At 38.9% G+C, this 20,494-nt stretch overlaps 2 protein-coding genes across 2 annotated transcripts; one reads left to right on the forward strand and one right to left on the reverse strand.

Moving 5' to 3' along the window:
• Nucleotides 1-257: 257 nt before the first annotated feature.
• Nucleotides 258-2,663, reverse strand: LOC148823789 (uncharacterized). Its single transcript, XM_088928145.1, has 2 exons — nt 2,508-2,663; nt 258-776 (listed from the first exon to the last, which is right to left on the reverse strand). Exons 1-2 carry the CDS (start codon nt 2,661-2,663, stop codon nt 258-260), a joined length of 675 nt encoding a protein of 224 aa, XP_088784271.1.
• Nucleotides 2,662-6,912, forward strand: LOC148823790 (deoxyribonuclease-2-beta-like). The gene is made up of 4 exons (XM_088928146.1): nt 2,662-2,686; nt 3,426-3,587; nt 4,259-4,456; nt 6,560-6,912. Exons 1-4 carry the CDS (start codon nt 2,662-2,664, stop codon nt 6,910-6,912), a joined length of 738 nt encoding a protein of 245 aa, XP_088784272.1.
• Nucleotides 6,913-20,494: the final 13,582 nt, after the last annotated feature.

Genomic DNA, 20,494 nt, shown 5'->3' on the forward strand with positions numbered 1-20,494 from the left:
ATGTATTTAAAAATAAAAACGATTACAAACGCCAGCAGAGAGAGAGACATACACACAGTTCTTCATTGTCAAAAAGTAATTGTGTTTTACTTTGTCAGCACCCAGACAAACGCAAACGCGTTATTAATGAAATGCTTTTATTCATTCTTAATCAAACTCACAAGTTGTCATCTGCTGTTGAAGCTCTGTGAGACTAGACTCACACATGGCTAGACTTGACTATTTAACCATGAGATTATGTTTATTAATCTTCCTTGTTATGCACTGAGAATGATAAGCACCCCAAACACGAGGGCGGTGTAGCGGTCGGCTCTGGCTTTCCCATCTATACCGATGCACTGCAAGTACAACCCCCCCTCCTTCTCTTGAGTGATGGGCAACAGTTGGATATCTGGGAGAATTGTTCGTTCCACTGGCGTCTGTGAATTCCGCTGTGTAAACGGTGCTTCCTGAGGGGAGACAGACGGCGGGGACAGCGTCAGCCAGGTCCTGGGCGGTAGTGAGCAGAGAAGCCGGGATGGAGTGTCCTGAGGCGGTGTGTGCTCTGGGGGGGGCAGAGCTTCCGCCAGGCATTGCAACCTGCGCAGTGGGGGGAGCCACTCACCGGGAGACAGCTGCTCAAGCGTTTGACTGCCGGTACACACTGTCTCCGGCTTCTGCATCTTCACGAGTGTCTCTAACCTCCCAATCCTCCCCTGTAATGCGTCGTACTGCTCCCGCTGCTGCCGAAAAGTCTCCATACAGGTGCTGCCTCTACAGGCTGGCACCCTTGAAAGCTGCACGTATGCGACTTCAATTAACACCAGTATTAAATGTATTACACTGTATTAATCAAGCCTTGTTTCCTTGATAATAGTTTATCTGTTCTTGCATATTGACATAGAACTTGAACCTTATTGCATGTACATGTACTGGTACAATGGAATCCTTACTTACAGAAAGTTATGATAGTTATGATCGGGTGTGAATGAGGAATGTTGAATGGTATTGAATAGTTTGACTTTTGTGAAGGCAAATCCATGAGAATATTTTGTGCTCTAATCCTGCATTTAACATGATAAATCAAGTTAAAATAAGTTCCCAGATGCTTCCCTAGTTAATCTACTGTTCTTATCATAGTTTACTACAGTAAGCAACACTAGATCATAACCTTGTCGTGTGGTTTGGTAAGCCTTCAAACTAATTTTCTTGAAACACATAATTACAATACACTGTATAATAGCAGAATAACAATAACATCTTTTAACTGGATTTGATTGCTTTCAGAGTTCTTTTATAAGGATTGTGCCTTTGTTTCTAAGGTTAACACTGTCCTTCCATTACAGAAGTATCATGAGGTCCAAGCAAATAAACACACATGCACATATAAGTGACAAGTAATAGGTTTATTCCATGATGAAAAGAGAAGAGAGAAAACACAACGTTTCAGCTGTGAAGCCTTCTTCAGGTGTGCAGGTGTGCCTTCTTCTTTAGCACACCTGAAGAAGGCTTCACAGCCGAAACGTGTTTCTCTCTTCTCTTTTCAGCATGGAATAAACCTATTACTTGCTCCTTTGAAGACTACACATGCTGACGCAGCTATCCACCTGAACTACTTGCACATATAAGTGTTTGCAAGCCTGTATCTATATATTCCTGGTAATATGCTTCTATTTATGTAGTAAGAAAGCAATCAGAAGAACTGTTTATAAAGTATTCTTGGTAAAACTCATCAAATCATCTCACTTTTAAATAACTTAAAAAAGTTACCTGATCACTTTCATCTTGCCCCTCTTTTGATAAAGAGATATTGTTGTTTTTTTTAGGATAATGAAATCATTGTGAGAAAGATGTTTTAAAGAATTCTACAGGATATTTTAGCAAGTTAGCGAGATAACACTAGTAAGGACCCTGATAATTAGATACTAGTTATTTTTGTTTAGAAGTGTATCTTAGCATTTCATAGAACAGCACAGCATGGCATAGAAAGTGATGCATTTGTATCACTATATTACGAATATTCTTTCAAAAACATCATCAATTTTTCTATATTAAACTATAATAAAAATTCTATAATAAAATCAGTATAAAATTAACACGGATTTATTGTTTATTAGATTTAATGTCTGCTAAAGACTTATAATTATTAATTATAAAAGACCATGTTATGGCAATTAGAATTTCGAAAGTAGTGGAGTATAAGTGGCTCAGCACTGGGAATACACGTTCTTTGATGGGCTGGAAAAGTCCTGTACATCACTGTGTAGGGTCAATAGGTGTATGACTGTGTAAGAGAGGTTGGACAAACCTGGGGTCAAAGGTCATGGGCGTGAGAAGAAATGTACAGATAAAATCGCCAATTCTAATTTGGGTGGGTATAAAATTGCCACTACTACTAGTACTACTACTAACCAGGCAGCACAGTAGTACAGTGGTTAGCATTGCTACCTTACAGCACTGGGGCCCTGGGCTTGATTTTGGACTCAGGATGCCATCTGTGAAGAAATTGTCTTTTCTCCCAGGGTTACCTCTGGGTGCTCCAGTTTCCTCCCCCGGTCCAAAACTATACTGGTTGGCTGATTGGCTTCTGAGAAAAGATTAGCTCTAGTGTGCGCTTCAGTGTCTGTATCTGCCCTGCGATTAAGTGGGCTTCTTGTCCAGGGTGTCACCTTCCTTGTGCCCATGGCTTCCAGGGATACAAACATCAGTATCATCTTTATCATTACCACTACTAAATTAAACACAATGTACCTCACAACTGGCAGCCCACTAAAGCTCAGCAGCTGTGAGCCTGGTCAGTACCTGGATGGGAGACCTCCTGCGAAAGCTAAGGTTGCTGCTGGAAGAGGTGTAAGTGGGGCCAGCAGGGGGTGCTCACCCTGCAGTCTATGTGAGTCCTAATGCCCCAGTATAGTGACGGGGACACTATACTTTAAAAAGGCACTGTCCTTCGGATGAGACATAAAACCGAGGTCCTGACTCTCTGTGGTCATTGAAAATCCCAGGGCGTTTCTCGAAAAGAGTATAGGTGTTACCCCAGCATCCTGGCCAAACTTCCCATTGGCCCTTACCAGTCATGGCCTCCTAAGAATCCCCATCTTTGAATTGGCTTCATTACTCTGCTCTCCTCCCCACTAAATAGCTGGTGTGTGGTGAGTGTTCTGTGTACACTTTGGCTTCACATTGGTGGTGGTGGACGAGAGTCCCCAATACCTGGAAAGAGCTTTGAGTGGAGTGTCCAGAAAAGCACTATAAAAGTGTAAGGAATTATTATTATTATTATTATTATTGACCTTTTCAAAGTACTGTGTTAACAGTAATAACTTGCAATCCATCATCTACTGACTCTTCATAAATCGATAACTGCTGTTCATTTTAAGTATGAATGAATAGAATGTGATCTGTTATCTCGGTGTGTTGTAATATCTCTTTGTGTGTCCACACAGGAGTCCTACACTTTGACCAGACTCAGGGTTTCTGGCTCAGTCACAGTGTCCCCCACTTCCCTCCATTCCCAGAAAGGGGGTACAGCTGGCCGTCCTCGGGGAAACTGAACGGCCGGACCGCGCTCTGTATCACTTACAAATCTACACAATTCCCTCAGATAGGTGCACAACATAGGGAAGCTAGCATTATGCTAATAGCAAAATACCATTTTATTTTTATTTGTATTGCTCAGTTCAAATTGAAAGAGACGACAATGCGAGGCCATTTACCAGATTCAATATTTGTTGGGCCGGATTTTTGTTTTTGTTTTTTAACCGTGAGCCGAGCCATAGAATGAAATGTGTGGGGTAAATTGAATGTGTAGTCCTTGCTTCATAGGACTGCAGACTTGTGCTGTAGCCCAGCACTACAATGGAATTATTGAGTGTGGCGGGTCTTCAGATATAGCAGGCAGTGTTAAGAAGCTGGGGAAATCCAAATTAACTGCTTCTGCATCAGAAAACTTAATGTCTCTCTTCTCAATGGAGAACACAATTTCCCCTTCTAGCTTCTTTGCCTCCTTATTCCACAGAAGACGCTTTGTAGTGTTACCTTCCTCAGTTTTGTATTTATTGATTTTAATCATACAAAAATGAACAGTTTATTTTTCCTCACAGTTCAGTGACATGAAGGTATGAAAAAATAAAACCGAAGCCCTCCAGCACCTCTGTGGGCTGTGGGTGTTCCGGCCCGGGTATAATGGTTACTGTTGTAACAACATAAGGTGTTTGCATTGCAAGTGAGAGGATGCGATTTAGCAACAATAAAGTTGTTTTCCTTTCTTTTTCCTCAGCCGAGCAGCTGTTGTATTATAACCCCCACGTGTACAACTGCTCCTTGCCTGAAGTCTTTCGCCACGAACTGCCCAGAATGAGCTGCATTTGTGAGGGCTCTGTAAAGCCCTGGGTGCAGGGAAGGAGGATGGGGAAACTGCTGTCAGCTCAGGGAGAAACCTTCCTCAGCCTTGCCAAGTCTCGCTTCTTTGTGGATGGTGAGAGTGGTTTTCTTTTAAAACCACGCAGACTGTACAAAAAGATCTGTGATGAAACACCAACTACAATCTGACATATCAGCTGTCCTTATCAAAGGTTCTGTACCAGGATATGCATTTGGAATCTTTTTCCTGGAATTGAGCATTTGTTTGGTCACGTAGGTTTCCCATTGATTCTGGAGCTGGTTAAAGTTCAGAAACCTTCCTGGACAGCACTGATTTTCATTCTGCACTGAGGAGAAGAGTCGGATAAAAACAGTCGACTCCGACTCTCGAAACGTCCAGAAATACATTCACATTTAAAGATGTTGAAATACTCCATGGTAGTTATGCTTACGTTCCAGTGATTTGCAATTCACCAGTGTGGACAAGTGGCCCCTTTGAACTTATTCAGATTTAATGTGTTGTCTTAGCGATGTATTACAGTCTTCTGTCCTTGCAGTCGTCTGTTGCCAGGCCACTGCCAAATGCATATTCATTTTTAGCACGTATTCTCTTCTTTATGGAAGTGTGGAGGCAACCCAAGTAAATGCACTTTTAAGTCCTAAAAACAAGCTAGCTAAATTCCCTTTGAATTCCTGTGCTCTCACATTAAAAGTGTGGCTTGGCTGTCTTGAGAAGCATGACAGAGACTTCCATCACCTTTCACAGGCCAGAAAATTGCCCAGATTTTGCTCCTATTAAAAACATAGCTCAGTCCTGCACACCTTACTGTCATCACAACCTCTGCTGCAATTGTTATTGTAAAGATGGCAAATCCTGTAAAGCAATGCGACTGCAAGATGCTACAGATATTTCAGAACCAGTGAGATACTGTACATGCAACTTCCTGGTCATAGTTTTTACTCTTTACAGCATGATGACGGGCTTTGCTTATATTTTGGCCAGTGGTTGCATGTACAGGTTTGCAAAAGGCCGCACATTGTTAAGAGCCAAACATGAAAATGACAAAAGAAGAATGAGACAAATTACATTTCTTCATCCCAGACAAACATTAAAAATAAAATGCAGACAGCGAAAAGGGAAAACAATTTGGTCTTGACTTTATTCAAAGCTATCCATTACATGGTACAATGAGTTTATATAATGGTATATTAGCCACCAATATAATACATAAACTGAAACAAACTTTTCAGATTTGGCAAAAACAATCTTAGTTTGATCATTTTTAACTAAGCTTAGTTAAAAATCAATTTCAGATTGGATGCAATAATAATATCAGAATGGAAAAATATTTAAACCATACAGTATATGTGTCTGTTTTCATAATCTTGCAATAACATAAAACATCATATTCGATAGTATATCACCAGCAATAAACTGTAAAGTGTGTAATATTGCTAGAAGCAGAAAACATCCCAAGAAAACAAGACCTAGGTCCAAAATAATCATTTAACAGAGTTCGCATAGTTTTGAGATGAAAAATCCACTCCACCTACAGTGAATCATCCATCAGTCTTCTAACCACTTTATCCACTATAAAGTCACTGGGGAGCCAGAACCTATCCCAGCAAGCAAAGGGGAAAAGGCAGGATACACACTGGACAGGATGCCAGGACATCACAGTGCATACAGAGACAAAAACACACAGCGCTTACCCAAGAGTCCATTTTCCCAAAAGCCAATTAACCCAACTAGTCTGTTGTTTTTGGACTGTGGGACCAAAAACTGGAGCACCCAGAGGAAACCCCTGCAAACACGGGGAGAACATACAAACTGCACATTTGTAGTTCACATCTGTAGGGCAGAAACACATGTTGCGCTTCTAAAACTGTCTTGCTACAAGGGCTTTCCAATCACTACCAGTAGCTCTTTTATGTTGTTCTGTTGTGATTGTTATTAAAACATAAAAAGTTCTGAAAGAACTCAATTGGAAAACAAAGCACTGAAAACCGTTTAGTAAGGGGAAATGTTTCATTATACAATGTGAAAATGGCAGTAAAATTAAATTCCAGACCGGTAAGAGCTTTTTTTTTTACTTTTCACAGAGTGTTTCCTTTTTCTTTAAACCAAGAAAGAGCCCTGTCTGGAGAGCCATTGTAGATGCTGTTAAATGCCTTATATTTCTACTTTGTTGACATACTTGAGGGTTGTCTTTTACAGACATCTACACTGGCTGGGCTGCTCAAGTTTTAAAGACTACTCTGTTGACGGAAACCTGGCAACGAAAAGAGCATGAACTGCCTTCAAACTGCTCCCTTCCTGAACACGTTTTAAATATCAAAAGAATTAAACTGCCGGGACCTGTGGAGTTCTGCTCTCACTTTGATCATGCCAAGTGGTGTGTATCCCAGGAGGATGGAGACCAGTGGATCTGCACTGGAGATCTAAACAGAGAGGACTGCCAGCAGTGGAAAAGTGGAGGACTTATTTGCTCACAAAACCCTGTTATCTACCACGCTTTCAGGGGGGCTGTGTCCTGGTTTGTTAGGTGCAGAGACATGTTTAAACTGTAAGAGGGGGAATGTTTGACCCTGTTGTTGCAATTCAGTTACGCTGACTCTTTCTGTATCTATCTGTTGCAGATGCAGAGCAGTGTTAATTGCGCTCAGGTTTAGCAAATGCCGCTTGATATTTTGAAGCTAATGTTTGCTGAAAAGCAAGAAAAAACGTTGCTCAAATGCAAATGTGCTTCTTTCCAGAACAACTAAAATGTATAGGTTTAAACATGGGTTGATGGCTAACACAAAAGAAGAAACACCCAACGACTGCAATTATCAATCCATTCATCTATTATCAGAAAGTAGCTTTTTTTCCTGTGAAGTGTAGTGGCAAAGCTCTTCATTTAAAATAAGAGGACACTGGTTGTAAATGTCAATCAGAATTACGTTGCGCAAATGTTTTTTCTTTATACTGTAGGTTTGGTTGGGTTCCCACCAGCAGTTCTGTGAAATCTTTCCTCATTTTGTGCTTTTGTCTTCTGTTGTGCGAATCCCATCTACAGCCAATAAATGATGGTGCTCACAGCTCTGAATATATTAAGATTAGTGGAATTCCTGGTCTACCAGCACTCTTTTGTTGTGTGCATCTAATCTATAATCAATAAGTTAAGATAACAGCATATTATTTGCTGAGGTACGCAGATATTCCTGACTTCCATTGTTGGTGGAGCTGGGTCATATTTGCCTAGGGAAAAAATGTGCACAACATGATTTCTTCTAAAAAAACGTTTCTACTAGCATCTTGTGCTGTGTTCCTCAAATGTCTTATTTTTCCTGTTGGCACTGTTTTTCTTCACGTTTTCTTCTACCACCTTACAGTGCGCTCACAAATTACTGTCACCCTTAATGAAGAACAAAAAACCCCATATAAAATAAACAGCACAGATAATGACTTATATTTTATATACCCCAAAACTGGGTAAACTAGTGAAAAACATTGATTTTGTTTTCTCTCAAACATTTCTTAGTTGATTTTTAAATGGTGTGTTTAGGATCACTGTCATGCTGGGAGGTCCACCAGAGACCAAATCATGCTGTAGCTTTCTGGCATAGGCAGCCAGATTTTTGCCCAGAATATCCTGATATTTAGTAGAGATCATGATACCTTTGTCCTTAACAAGGGCCCCAGTGGCATCACAACCACAACACAACATCAATGTTCCACCCCCATATTTCACAGTGAATATACGTTTTTTTGTGTGAGTATGCATCCCTCTCCAACGCCAAACGTACTGGTGGTGTGAGTGGCCACACCCTTCAATTTTGGTCTCACCTGACCATAGCACTGGGTTCTAGTCAAAGTCCCAATGGCATTTGGCAAACTCCAGACACTTCAGTTTGTTTCTTGTTATCAATTCCTTCTGGCAACCCTTCCAAATAGCTTTTTGGCATGGATGTACCATCTAATTATTGATTTGGAGACTCAAGGACTCCAAGATGCAACCAGACTCTGCAGTTCTCCAGCTGTGACCCTTGGATTCTTTACCATTTGTGAAGATCAATACTAATTTGTCTCTTAATTTGTCACTTCTTTGCCTTTCCCCATGGTGGTGGATGGCCAAAGTTTTTATTATGTGTGTTTACCTCTTTTTATACCCTGGTGAAACAGCAAGTCCAGAAAATGTTCCTTTTGACTGAGTTATATTTAAAAAAGCAGAACTTCATTTCAGATTTTATTTTGTTCAGTTTCCTTAAAGGAAAGTGGGGGATCTAATAATTGTGACATTAATGTTCCTGGAAAAAACATGTATTACTCATTTTAAATATTTGTTTTGAAATAATTCCCATTGTCTGGGCATAAGATAGACTCATTATCTGTGCTGTGTATTTTATACAGCTTGTTTTGTTCAACTTTATCAAGGGTGCCAATAATTCTTGAGCCCACTGTACCTGCTTAGATAAATAGAATCACTATTACACACCAAGAAAAACACTCAAAACACTAACTTCTGTTCTTGGAACTATAGTGTTCAGTCCAATTTTAATGCATCACTGATATTTGAAGAAAGTGAAAACCGCTTTGCACTGTTTGGAGATGATTGCTAAGATCATCCAGGTGGATGCTGCACATTGGTGGTGGCGGAGGGGAGTCCCCATTACCTGTAAAGTGCAATATAAATGTAAGCAATTAATTATTGAGCTTCATTTTGTGGGTCTGTATAAACAAAATTCCAAGTAGGATCAGATTTCAAATATTGGTCTGACAAAGTGTAAACCCAGAAAAAACTCCCCTTATGCAAAACTGGGTGAAGGGACTTATACCTTGATCACAGCTGCTTCCTCAATGTGCGGTTTTAAACTTTCAATTTTGATAAAGTTCTAGCCCAGGAGTGTTAAAAGGTTACAAGTGAGAGAAAGATATTCTGCCCATCTTTTCTGTTTGGTTGATAGTAACTATTGATAAAAGATTCTTTGTAACACTCCTGTGATTTGGATTGCACAGCATGTCTTTTCCATCACAGACTTCAATTTCATTCTCTACCCACCCCCCATGTTGAATGTGAAGTACTGTAGCTGCCCGAGTCCAAATTCTCAGTTCTTTTCAGGATTTTGAATACTCAAGTCTCCACATCTTCAATCCTCCAGCCAAAAGTGATAAAGTTGTTTTAACCTCTCAGTTTACAACACAATACTGTACCTTTCAATGTGGGAGTTATTCTGGTTTCTCTTCCTTAGACTGTTTCCAATGTCAATTATTGTAATGCTCTTCTAATATAAGGACTCCTACATTTTATCTTTAGCTTTCCAATATGCCCATTTCCAATATACAATGAAGTCATTGTTCTCTGTATTAAAAAACAATATGAATACAAGCTAATAAAAGGAAGACTGAAATAGCTGTCTGAGACAAGCCAGCCTCTTCAGACCTCATTAGGCCCCAGCATATGGACAAGCCACAACAGAAAGGAAATACTGCAGAAAAAATTTAAGTCACAAGCTGCCCCACCACCAACAACAACAACAAAATCCTCCCATAGAACTATTTATAAACTGTACCAAACCTAGGCTAATTGCCACCATGTGAGAATGTGCCTCTCACCCTTAACTAATTTGCTAATTCACCCCCACGTGGGTCTATGTACACATGATTGAGGCCTGAACCCCCTCAGCTGAAACTAGTGCATCAACACTGCTGACCCACCACACTGTTGTATTTGAGAGCTTCCTTAAATAGAGGTGAAATGTGCTCTCACTGTCCTATTCAAATTCTTTGGTTCCTGAAATGAATAGTAGCACAGATGTAAAGAAAGAACAACTGGATACAGCAATCGCTCAGCAGGTCTTTTTAAGCCTATGTGAGTTGCACTGATCGGGCAAAATCACTGTCCATGCTCATATGTCCTCGTATGTCGGGAGTTAGGACACAGAATTTTTTTTTTATTGAATTAAAACCCTGTTTTGGTGAAAGAACATCAAGACTGTTATAAAATGAACACTCATTGATATGTTATTTTGTTTCACAAATGTAGCAATAGCACTTTGTGATGATATTATTTTAAACTGCTTTAATGATGTCAAAATAATCAAAGTACCTAACTGAGAAATTCTGCTCTAGATCATAGTCTGATTTACAGTGTCCTTTCACGTATCTAATACTGGATATACCAGAAAATCAGAACTGCAAATAGTTCTTTGTCTTTCAAGGTCAATTGCAAAATGCCTTTTTTGGCATTCTGTGCATTCTTTTAGGCAAGTTTTGGTCTGGCAACACTTTCGGGTTTCGTGGCCTGAATTGGAGAAGTGAACTGAAGTAGCTGCCTGTATTGTCTCTCCTTAGTCTTGAAAGACTAAAAGCTGCTTCAAGGCCACACTCATGGTAAGTGTCTGTTTTTCTTTCATTAGTTTTGAAAATTGAATTAGAATGTTCCGTGATTGAATTTAGTCACACAAGAAGTATCGTTCACAAGCCGTGTTCACTCACCCTCTGCAGTACGAGTTGGGGATTGTCTTGCTTAAGTTGGCATCTGGGCTCCTAACTTTAGCCTTTAGTTATGTAGCCTTTGAGTCCCTTATTACTCCATCATTATTGCATTATTTTTGCAGCTATTAACATCAAGCCTACATTTCATTTTCTACCATTGTGGTAGTTCTGGACTTAAAAACTAGAAAATGACTATGGGATGGCTTTATTGGAAATCTCTCAAGAATTCACATACACTTTTACCTTTGTTTGTTGGGAATGAAAGCATAATAGAAAATGCTGAATGTCCATTTAATGACTGATCGCATAGCACTACATCCATATTGCACTACAATAAATTACACATTAATCCAAGAAAGAACTGCACTGTAACTTACAGACCATAAATAGACTTAAATAGACCATAAATGCTGTGAATGAAGTGAAGTGTGAACTGAAATGTCTTTCTTCACCAAATATTACTTTGTCTTGTGTGCCAGCCTTAAGCATGAGATACAGTACAAGCTGGAAAGGTTTGACTCAACATGAATACATTTCTTACTACATGCAAATTTGTCTTGAAAGTTAAGCTTCTAGGTTTGAAAAAATGATGGGCATTTTATAATGAAGGAAAACAGTTTGGTACTGATTTATTATTGCATTTTTCTGTCAAATTCGATGGTTTGATTGTAGACAATTGAGAAGGACAAACCAGATTTCTTGAGCCCTTGTTTCCATTAGGATGCCGTTTGGATGCTGCTGATCTGGCCGCTGATGATATTTGTACACAGTGGGCTCACTGCTGATGCAGCCGTGTCCTGCAGGAACGAGCAGGAGGAGTCTGTGGACTGGTGAGTGGTTTTTCTGCCTTTACTAATTCCCCAGTATACATGCAACAGCAAAGAGGTGTAAATTGTAATAAACAGTAGATGGACACATTCTTTCATTGCGTGTATTAAACATTACAACTTAGAATAAATAAAAGCTGAAAAAAGAGAACCGGCTTAAAGCATGTGTGTCCAACTATAGTTCTGGATGCCATGATCCAGCAGATCTCGGGTTGCTTTGGCCGTGTCCCAATATGCAAGGGCTTAGGGTGTTCCATTTCTAAATTTGTCACAAGGATGCTCACCAGCACCGCCAAGGCAGACTTCTCTGAAGTCCACATTGGAGTGGACTCCGCTGAAGGGAATTACCCCCAATTGCTCGCGGAATGGTGACGTTCCACATTCTAACGTATCAAGGCGGAGAGAAGTTGCCATGGAGAATAAAATATCCACGTATTAGTAAAATTGAACTTTTTTTAAGTTTTAGAACTCATAATATTGTAACGCATACGGCCACCATTGGTTGTGAGAGCCGGCTTACCAGCGCGGTGACGTCACCGCCCTTCCCTGTGAATAGCAGGGACCGCAGCCGCCGGGCTGATGGGAGATTTCCCTTTAGTTCAGCTGGCTGGGTCCCTGTTGAGTGACGCCGGAGGCCCGGGTTCGAGTCCCCGATGGTGGGGGTTCGACCTGAGGCGGCAGAGGAGAGGGCGCATACCCACGTGAACACCGGAGCGCTACAATTTTTTTGAAAAAACAAACTTCATTAGGCTACTTTAGATTCAAACTGTATGTATTCTACGTACGAAATTTTGACATAAAGCTTTTATTTCGTCACCTCCATTTTGACTGATGTATATTTATTCATTTACCTGCTTTGTATTCTGTACACGGAGTATTTAATGGTGCTCGTATTTAATAGTACAAGCTTTGAGGTATAGCCAAGTTTACCTTATTTAGTTGAATGAAAGCGTTATGTTCCTCGTACTGTCATTTTTGTACTGGGACAGACGATATGAAATGTATTTAATGGTACACAGCTTGGAATAAGCAGCGGTATTGCCAGTGATTCCTTAGTTTACTTTGCCTGTTATGAATCGAGGTTAAGTTTTCAACATGAATGAACACAGTGTCGAGATAAAATTCAATTTAATCAAACTGCAAGCGGACAACGAAAAAATTAACAGCCGACTTGGATTTCGACCCTCCTGAGCCGTGTGACAAAACAGTGACATCACGCGAGGGTGCTTTTTACCTTTTTGTACTAGTGCGCCCTTTAATACTGGCGCACTTGAAGTCCACACTTGCGCTACATCACAGAAGTGCGGACTTGTAGAAATGGCTTAGGGCGCAGGTCGAGAACTGGGACATGGCTTTTATCTCTGAAGCACCCAGAGATTTGGGGAAGGACATTAAACCGTTGTGGCTAAGCAAATAATTAGATTAATTGGGTAGGTAAGAGCCGAGTTGGAATTGAAGATTCATTTAACTGGTGAATAATTGAATACTGGAATCACACCTGAAGAAGGTTCCACGGCCGAAACGTTGTTCTCTTTCTTCTTTTTTTCAGCATGGAATAAACCTATTACTTGTTCCTTTGCAGCCTACGCATGCTGACGCAGCTACCCACCTGAACTATCAATGTAACATTACTTTTTCACAACAATTTTATTATCAGAGAACAGATTATTTGATCAGAAATAGTTCCAGTTTGCTGTTTGATTGTTGTTCTGTCTTTTGATTGTTTGAATCTTAATTTATGCATTTGTACACTTACGTTTTAAGTTGCTTTAAAAATAATGAGGTAGTGAACACCCCACCTACCTTGACAGGTAACAAACTCTCTGTTTTGTTTTTCTCACATAAAAATGTAGGAGATAAATGTTTGACGCTTCCAATTTGTGTTTAACCTGTTATTAACATTGACACATTTAGCCAATTTCTGCCTGGAATTTCCTCCTCCTTAAACATTTGTTATATCTCTGCAGCAGAACACAGCAGGAGCCTGGTTCAGGTCTTAAATTGAAGGTAACCCCATTGGCTTTGAGTGTGAACAGTCAAATTTCTTATATTTCTTAATGTGTCCACTCAGCAGACAAACATATGAAAAAAAAACCCAAAAAACAGCAGGCCAAAATGTTTTTTTGGTCTTCAGAGGTCAGATTTTTCAACTATATGCATGTCAAGGGCCTGGGAATGATTTGGAAACCTTGTTCTAGGTGACTACTAGCTTGGATAAAAATCAGGGACAAATTGATCAATTAGAAAAAATTCTACATCATGTTTTGTGAAGACTGAACCTGGAATGAAATTTCACGCCTATAATAAAAAATCATAAAAATATTGAAAATAAGAATAATAACCATTGCAATTGCTATAAAAACCATTAGACACTGCTAGAGAGCCTTTATCTGCTGTTATGCAATGGAAAAAAACCTCAGAGTTGCCTTCTGGTGTGAAAAAAAGGAGAACTGATAAGAAACTGATTGATTACCCCTTCTGAGTCAATGATTGACAGCTAAAAGGCAGGCGGAATGCAGCTCGAGGCTTCTAGAGGAAGTCTTACCCCCTAAGGGCTCTGAATGGCTGAAAATACAATCAGATCGCCTTATTTCTAGTGGTCGTTCTTCAAACATTTACTATGAAGTCAATAACGTTCAAGAGTCTATACAGATGCAGCCATTCAAAATGCGCGGGCGATACCGCATTATTTTGCGGTACGCTGTACGCAGTCTACCGCAAGCTACCGGTAAATACCGCGAGTTACCGTAAATTCTCCTATAATACGACAAGCAAAATAATAGTATCCGGAATTTCCGCAAGGTGGAGCTAATAAAGCTCAACCTCTCATGTTTGAGCTGTGGCCATCAAAGTCTTTAACGAAGATATTACTAATAGTATTAATAATGAATGACCTTGGACAAGCTGTAAGTGTAAACTCAAAGTATTGCCCTGGTCAACATTCTTTTTTTCATTAACCGTCTTTGTAAAAGTAACACCACAGCATTTCGCAATCACGCATTTGTTTCCAATCATGCAAAGTACAGTGATTCACCATGCCTTTCACATGCTCATAAAAGAGATTGATTTAGGAACATAAACATATTACCGTATGCAAACTGTACTGTATACAGTATGTATATGTATATTTAATGTCTTAACTGTGCCCGTTTAAGTATTGAATATTCATATCTAATTTTACCACTGAAGGGAAATCTTAGTAGCTGAGCATAAAAAGAATAGGAGCATACTGCAACGCGTGTGAAGGCCATAAACGATATTAATTTTGGAACATAAACATACAGTATATGGCTGGTCTCGGTACTTTAAAGAAAACATACACGAAACATGGTTTCATTATGACCAGAATCGGTCTTGAGATATTTTTAACTTGATTTACAGTATTTGAGAGGTATGTCTTAACACCGATACTACAGTGCTTAAGTACTGCTCACGTATATGTTTCTAGGTTTATATTATGCATTTCATACGGTCAAATTACTTTTGAGCAACTAATAAGAAGCGCGAAACGGTATGCGTTTTAGTTTCGTTTTGTGCTGGGACCCGTGGATTGATTAGAGATACCAAGTACATACAAGTCATTTTTTAAATGTTGTAGTTCGTCTTGAAAAAATGTTACGAGTACATCATCTATCAACAATTACACAGGTTCTGTTTCCATATTGCGGATTTTGGTTACGTAATATTATTTTCTAGATTTCACGTTGTGAATATATGATTTGGGCAAACAGAGCCGCAAAGAAGTACATTATGGGTTGTTGTTTTTTTTTTTGCAGTTTTATCTAGAACAAGCGATGCTTAAACCTTTGTCTGATTCTTGTGAAACTATCCACACGACAGTTACAGTACCTAGGAGTTGACTTCAGTGATGTCACTGATGGGATGTTTCTAAAAATCCATCCTCTGTAAAACGTCTTCTCTAGTTGTCCTGCATATGTATTCGCTAATGAAGCTGTGTGTTCTGAGCCTGGATCTCTACATTTCTGTATGAACCAGCTTAGAGGGCTAAAGACAGCTTGTGTTTAAATTGAGTGTAAGGCAATTTATGCTTCTAAAGTCATGGTCAGCATTTATTATTGTACTGTGCTGTAAACTTGTTCTGTGCCAAGTCACATTATTTTATAGCGTTTTTATAGCGTTATCAAATCCGGTGGCGCTGTGTGTTAGTTTCCTGACTCCCATGTCACATGGTCTGTGATTGAAACCTGTAAAACCGGTTTAATTCGTCACAGCCAGCACTCCAGTTGTAAAGTAGAAGCAGGCGAGATTTCCAGCGAAAAACACCTCCCCCTTCTTCAGGTGTGAGGGTCTTCTGCTCAGAATGAAACGCTAAAATGTAATGTAGGCTCTGAATGGGTTCAATTATGATTTGGGCTTGATTAAGGTCGCTGCCTTTCATCTAAAACCCTACTTGAATCCTTCTAAACTAAAAATCAGTGTTAGTGAGTTCTAAATAAAGAGGTATCCAGGTAACAGTGAAACGGGCGGACAGTCTGGGGAGATCGCCCATTTTCCATGTAAATAGTTCCCTGGTTCCGCACCCCTTGGTGTTTCTCTCGCTCTCTCTCGGGTCACCTGATCATTAGCTCGAAAGATTTGAGTGCTTTGTGTATATTCTAATGGTAGTGGGGGCAGGGTGTGTGGGAACAGGTTTGGTTGAAATTGCATTGGAGATCTATGTTCTTCACACCTGAAACATTTTCTCTGAAAGCATTTTCTTCGCAGTTTAACCGATCTTGTTACAGCATGTTACAGTTTACTATTATTAACCATATTAATTTTAAGTGCTTAATGTAAAATCTTGTAAAAATATATTTTCATTGTTCAAATATACATTAAGTCTGACTATCATATAATAAGTTAAATACAAAACTAAAGAAAAAATAGGGTTAAATATAATTCAAAATAATTTGCTAACAATGTTAACAGTTTATGAATAATAAAATGTATTAACTAAGGAGTAGGATGGCACAGTTGTTAGTATGTTTTTTGTTTTGTTTCTTTTTCATAAATACAACAGTAGTACCTGATGTCTCAGTGGCTTTCAAAATTAAATTATGCATGCAAACCTGTGAACTAGAAAGATAACTAAGATATCCATCCATTTATAATGGTGGCAAAGTGGTTAGCATTGCTATCTTGCAGCACTGGGGTCATAGGTTCAATTCCTGCCATCCTGTGTGTGTGGGGTTTACATGTTCTCTCTGGGTTACATGGTTTTTCTCCATATGTGTGATATGACTCCCTCTCGCACTCCAAAACATACTGGTAAGTTAATTGGTTTATGGGAAAACTGGCCCTGATGTGTGTGTGTTTGTGTCTGTCTGTCCTGTGATGGACTGGCGCTATGTCCAGGGTGTATTCTGCCTTGTGTCCGTTGCTTACTGGGATAGGCTCCAAATCCTCTGTACTGGATAAAGAGATTAGAAATGGAAGTAAAGGCACTGTGTGGATGGAACTATACACAGTGTTAGAAACCCACTATGAAATGGCAGCATCTCACTGAGAATAAAATATTTTATAGTGCTGTCTTAAGGAAACAGCCTTTCCACCTCTCTTGCACATCAGTATCCATACCTAGTTATTTAAACAAATTGCCTCTAATTATAAACATCTTAATATGCTGGCTCTGTGGATCCGCATCAGCTATGTTTGCCCATTCCTTCAATTCATGTGCATCCAACACACAGTTCAATGCCAGCAACTACACATAATCTAAAATACAATCCTTATTTCAGTATCTATGTAAAAATATAGTCTGTTAACTTCATCATCTTCATCAAAAGTATGCCTAACCCCATTAGGAAGTGTTCTTGTTATAAGTGTATTCCTCAGCTTTCCCCAAATTATCTTCTTCTTGCCAACATCTCTAGTCTTTTATCCTGCAATAACTCAGCAATATCCTGCAATAACTTCAAAATCCTTATCCTCCTTACATACTGTCCTACAACTGTTATTATTGATCTCCGAATTATTGTACTTGACATGACTTCATTCAGCCTTTCCTGAACGTCTATGACAGGCAGAGAGAGTGCTGTTTCTGGTGCGATCTTTTGCAGCTGACATTTCACTGTTTTAAACGAACAAGAAATTAGATTGCTCATAAATCACTTATTCTATATAAACACAGCGTAATTGCCCTCCGAAAATCCTCTTTTTCTTGTTCGTTTTAGAGACCTTGATCGAAACTGATTTTAGATGTCAGAAAGGATTTATTTTCTCTGTATTTCCTACATTGCTTTGTCGAGATTTTAACTTTATATCTAACTTTATATCTAGGCTCAGATTTCAACTATAAATCGTACAGTAATTAATAGCAGTAAATACTGATGTTTATACATAAAAAAGTCATGCCTTGGAGTATAGACCCCCAAAGGAATGCCATAGACTCAAACTGCAAAATAATCACATACAGAAAGAAAATATTTGTATTGTAATTGCAAATCCTGGTACTGTATGAGTGATTGGTATGACTTTCCTCATTACAAATCTCTTATTAGAATTTAAATTTCTCTGTAACTCCAGGTCAGAACAGAGAAAATGTAACTGCCTTAAGGAGTTTACGATTATGAAAAATAGAAGGATAAGCATGATACGTATGTCTTCTGTCATTTTCTAAGTCATGTTACTGAGCACCAAATCTTATTGAGAATATGAATCCATTTAAGGTTTATACCATTAAAGTAACGGTTTATTCCATGCTGAAAATGTTTGTACCAATTATTCTGAAAATTTTCATCTTGAAATAACTCATTTCTAAATACCTTTTTCACTGTTAACATCTTGCAGCAACTCTGCGACAAAATATACACTCTGACAGTTCATCCTGCTACCAACATTAAATAAAACAAATCTTAAGATTTCTATATTTATGTCTTTATTTAGTGGTTTCATTAGTGACAAAGGCTAAACTTTCTTGGAAAAATGTCTTTTATGTGTTGCGGAAAAAACTGACTTGCTTTAACAAAATATGTTTACAAATCCTTTCACCTGGCATTTTCGTAGTTAGAAATTATGGAACGCTCTGTTAAAAGCAAGGGAGTTTTTATGTCCGTTGCAGTTCTTTTGCAACATGAATATAATTATATCGTTATTAATTTCTTGAGATACGCGATTCCATATTATATTCCCTTTTAATCAAATTCTAAAAGTATGCTTGTTGACTCCGGTATCGCGTTAGTCAGTACCGAGACCAGCCATATACTGTATGTTTAAGTTCCAAAATTAATATAGTTTATGGACTTCACACGCGTTGCAGTATGCTCCTATTCTTTTTATGCTCAGGCACTAAGTAAAAGGAGATGCTTCATATTGCTTGACTAATTTTAAAAACTAAGTTATAAATGCAGACGCTCCCTCGGTGCGCTGCTCTGGTGCGCCGGCTCTTACACAGTGCCTGTCTGCCGTAAGCGTTACAATATACATACCCAACACTGCTTGTACCCATCTGTCATGCAAATAAAACACCTTGAATTGAATTGAATTGAGGGGAGAGGGGGGGAATACTAAAGCCAATACTGGCTCAATACCCTCGATGGGCTTTGACGTGCTAATGCGTTGGTTTAACAGTCCGGGTGTGGCAGGCTTCCAGTGTCAACTCGACTCGATTGGAAGACAATGAACGTATTTTGTGATATTTAGAAATATAAATTTGTTTGGTGCGAGTGAGGTTTTATTTAATCTCTGACCAAGGGAAACGTTTCATTTTTTCAAAGAAATGTTTGTTAAAAAATAAAGTCATAGTTCCATTGGATTCAATCACAGACCATGTGACATGGGAGTCAGGAAACTAACACACAGCGCCACCGGATTTAATAACGCAATAAAAACGCTATAAAATAATGTGACTAGGCACAGAAAAAGTTTACAGCACAGTACAATAATAAATGCTGACCATGACTTTAGAAGAATAAATTACCTTACACTCAATTTAAACACAAGCTGTCTTTCTGTATGAACCTCTAAGCCGGTTCATACAGAAAATGTAGAAATGCATTAGCCTGATTATGATTAAAAAACACATAATTAAACACGCGTTTGCGATTTAAATCAGAACACGATTTAAATCAATATAAATGTTTATATTGTAACGCATACTGTCCAGCCTCCATTTCTCTATAAAAATGTACTCTGTTGCACACACACACACACTAGAAGCAGGAACCGCTGTCAGAAGGGAAGATATGTTCAAAATATCGCAAATATCGATCATGTTGCGATATTTTGAAATATAAAAGTCAATTGATTGTCCATAATATCGCTATTCTATTTTTTCGAAGAAATGTTTGTTAAAAGAGGAGTCCAGCACCAGCTGGATTCGAACACACAACCTGCCAGTTGGTAGTCACACACCTAGACCAATAGGCTACAAGACAGCTCGCATGAACAGGCAGGCGAAACAGCCCTACACAGCCCTGTCGCAGTACACGGATATAATCATACCGTTATTAAATTCTTTAGATACGCGATTCCATATTATATTCCCTTTTAATCAAATTCTAAAAGTATGCTTGTTGACTCCGGTATCACGTTAGTTAAAGACTTCGAAGCTTAAAATGTTTAGAGAGAAATGGAATACTGGTGTGTATTTTTTTCTTTAAAGTACTAAGACCAGCTATATACTGTATGTTTATGTTCCAAAATTAATATCGTTTATGACCTTCAGATGCGTTATGCTCCTCTTCTTTTTATGCTCAGCTACTAAAATTTCCCTTTAGTGGTAAAATTCCATATAAATATTCAAAACTAAGCGGATTGAAATGTGCACAGTAAAGACATTAAATGATTAAATCTTTTCACTACCAACCAATGCACCACGAGTGCCCCTGTCGGTCATTTTGGCCAGCCA

Source organism: Atractosteus spatula, chromosome 11 (assembly GCF_055471065.1).
Source record: "Atractosteus spatula isolate fAtrSpa1 chromosome 11, fAtrSpa1.hap1, whole genome shotgun sequence".
NCBI lineage: Eukaryota > Metazoa > Chordata > Actinopteri > Semionotiformes > Lepisosteidae > Atractosteus > Atractosteus spatula.

Coding starts and splice junctions, on each gene's coding strand:
- LOC148823790 (XM_088928146.1), top strand. CDS start 2,662: ATGGCTTCCAGGGATACAAACATCA. Junction 2,687..3,425: donor TTCCAGGGATACAAACATCA/GTATCATCTTTA, acceptor GTGTCCACACAG/GAGTCCTACACTTTGACCAG. Junction 3,588..4,258: donor TACACAATTCCCTCAGATAG/GTGCACAACATA, acceptor CTTTTTCCTCAG/CCGAGCAGCTGTTGTATTAT.
- LOC148823789 (XM_088928145.1), bottom strand. CDS start 2,663: ATGGGCACAAGGAAGGTGACACCCTGGACAAGAAGCCCACTTAATCGC. Junction 777..2,507: donor GGAAACTGGAGCACCCAGAG/GTAACCCTGGGA, acceptor GCATACGTGCAG/CTTTCAAGGGTGCCAGCCTG.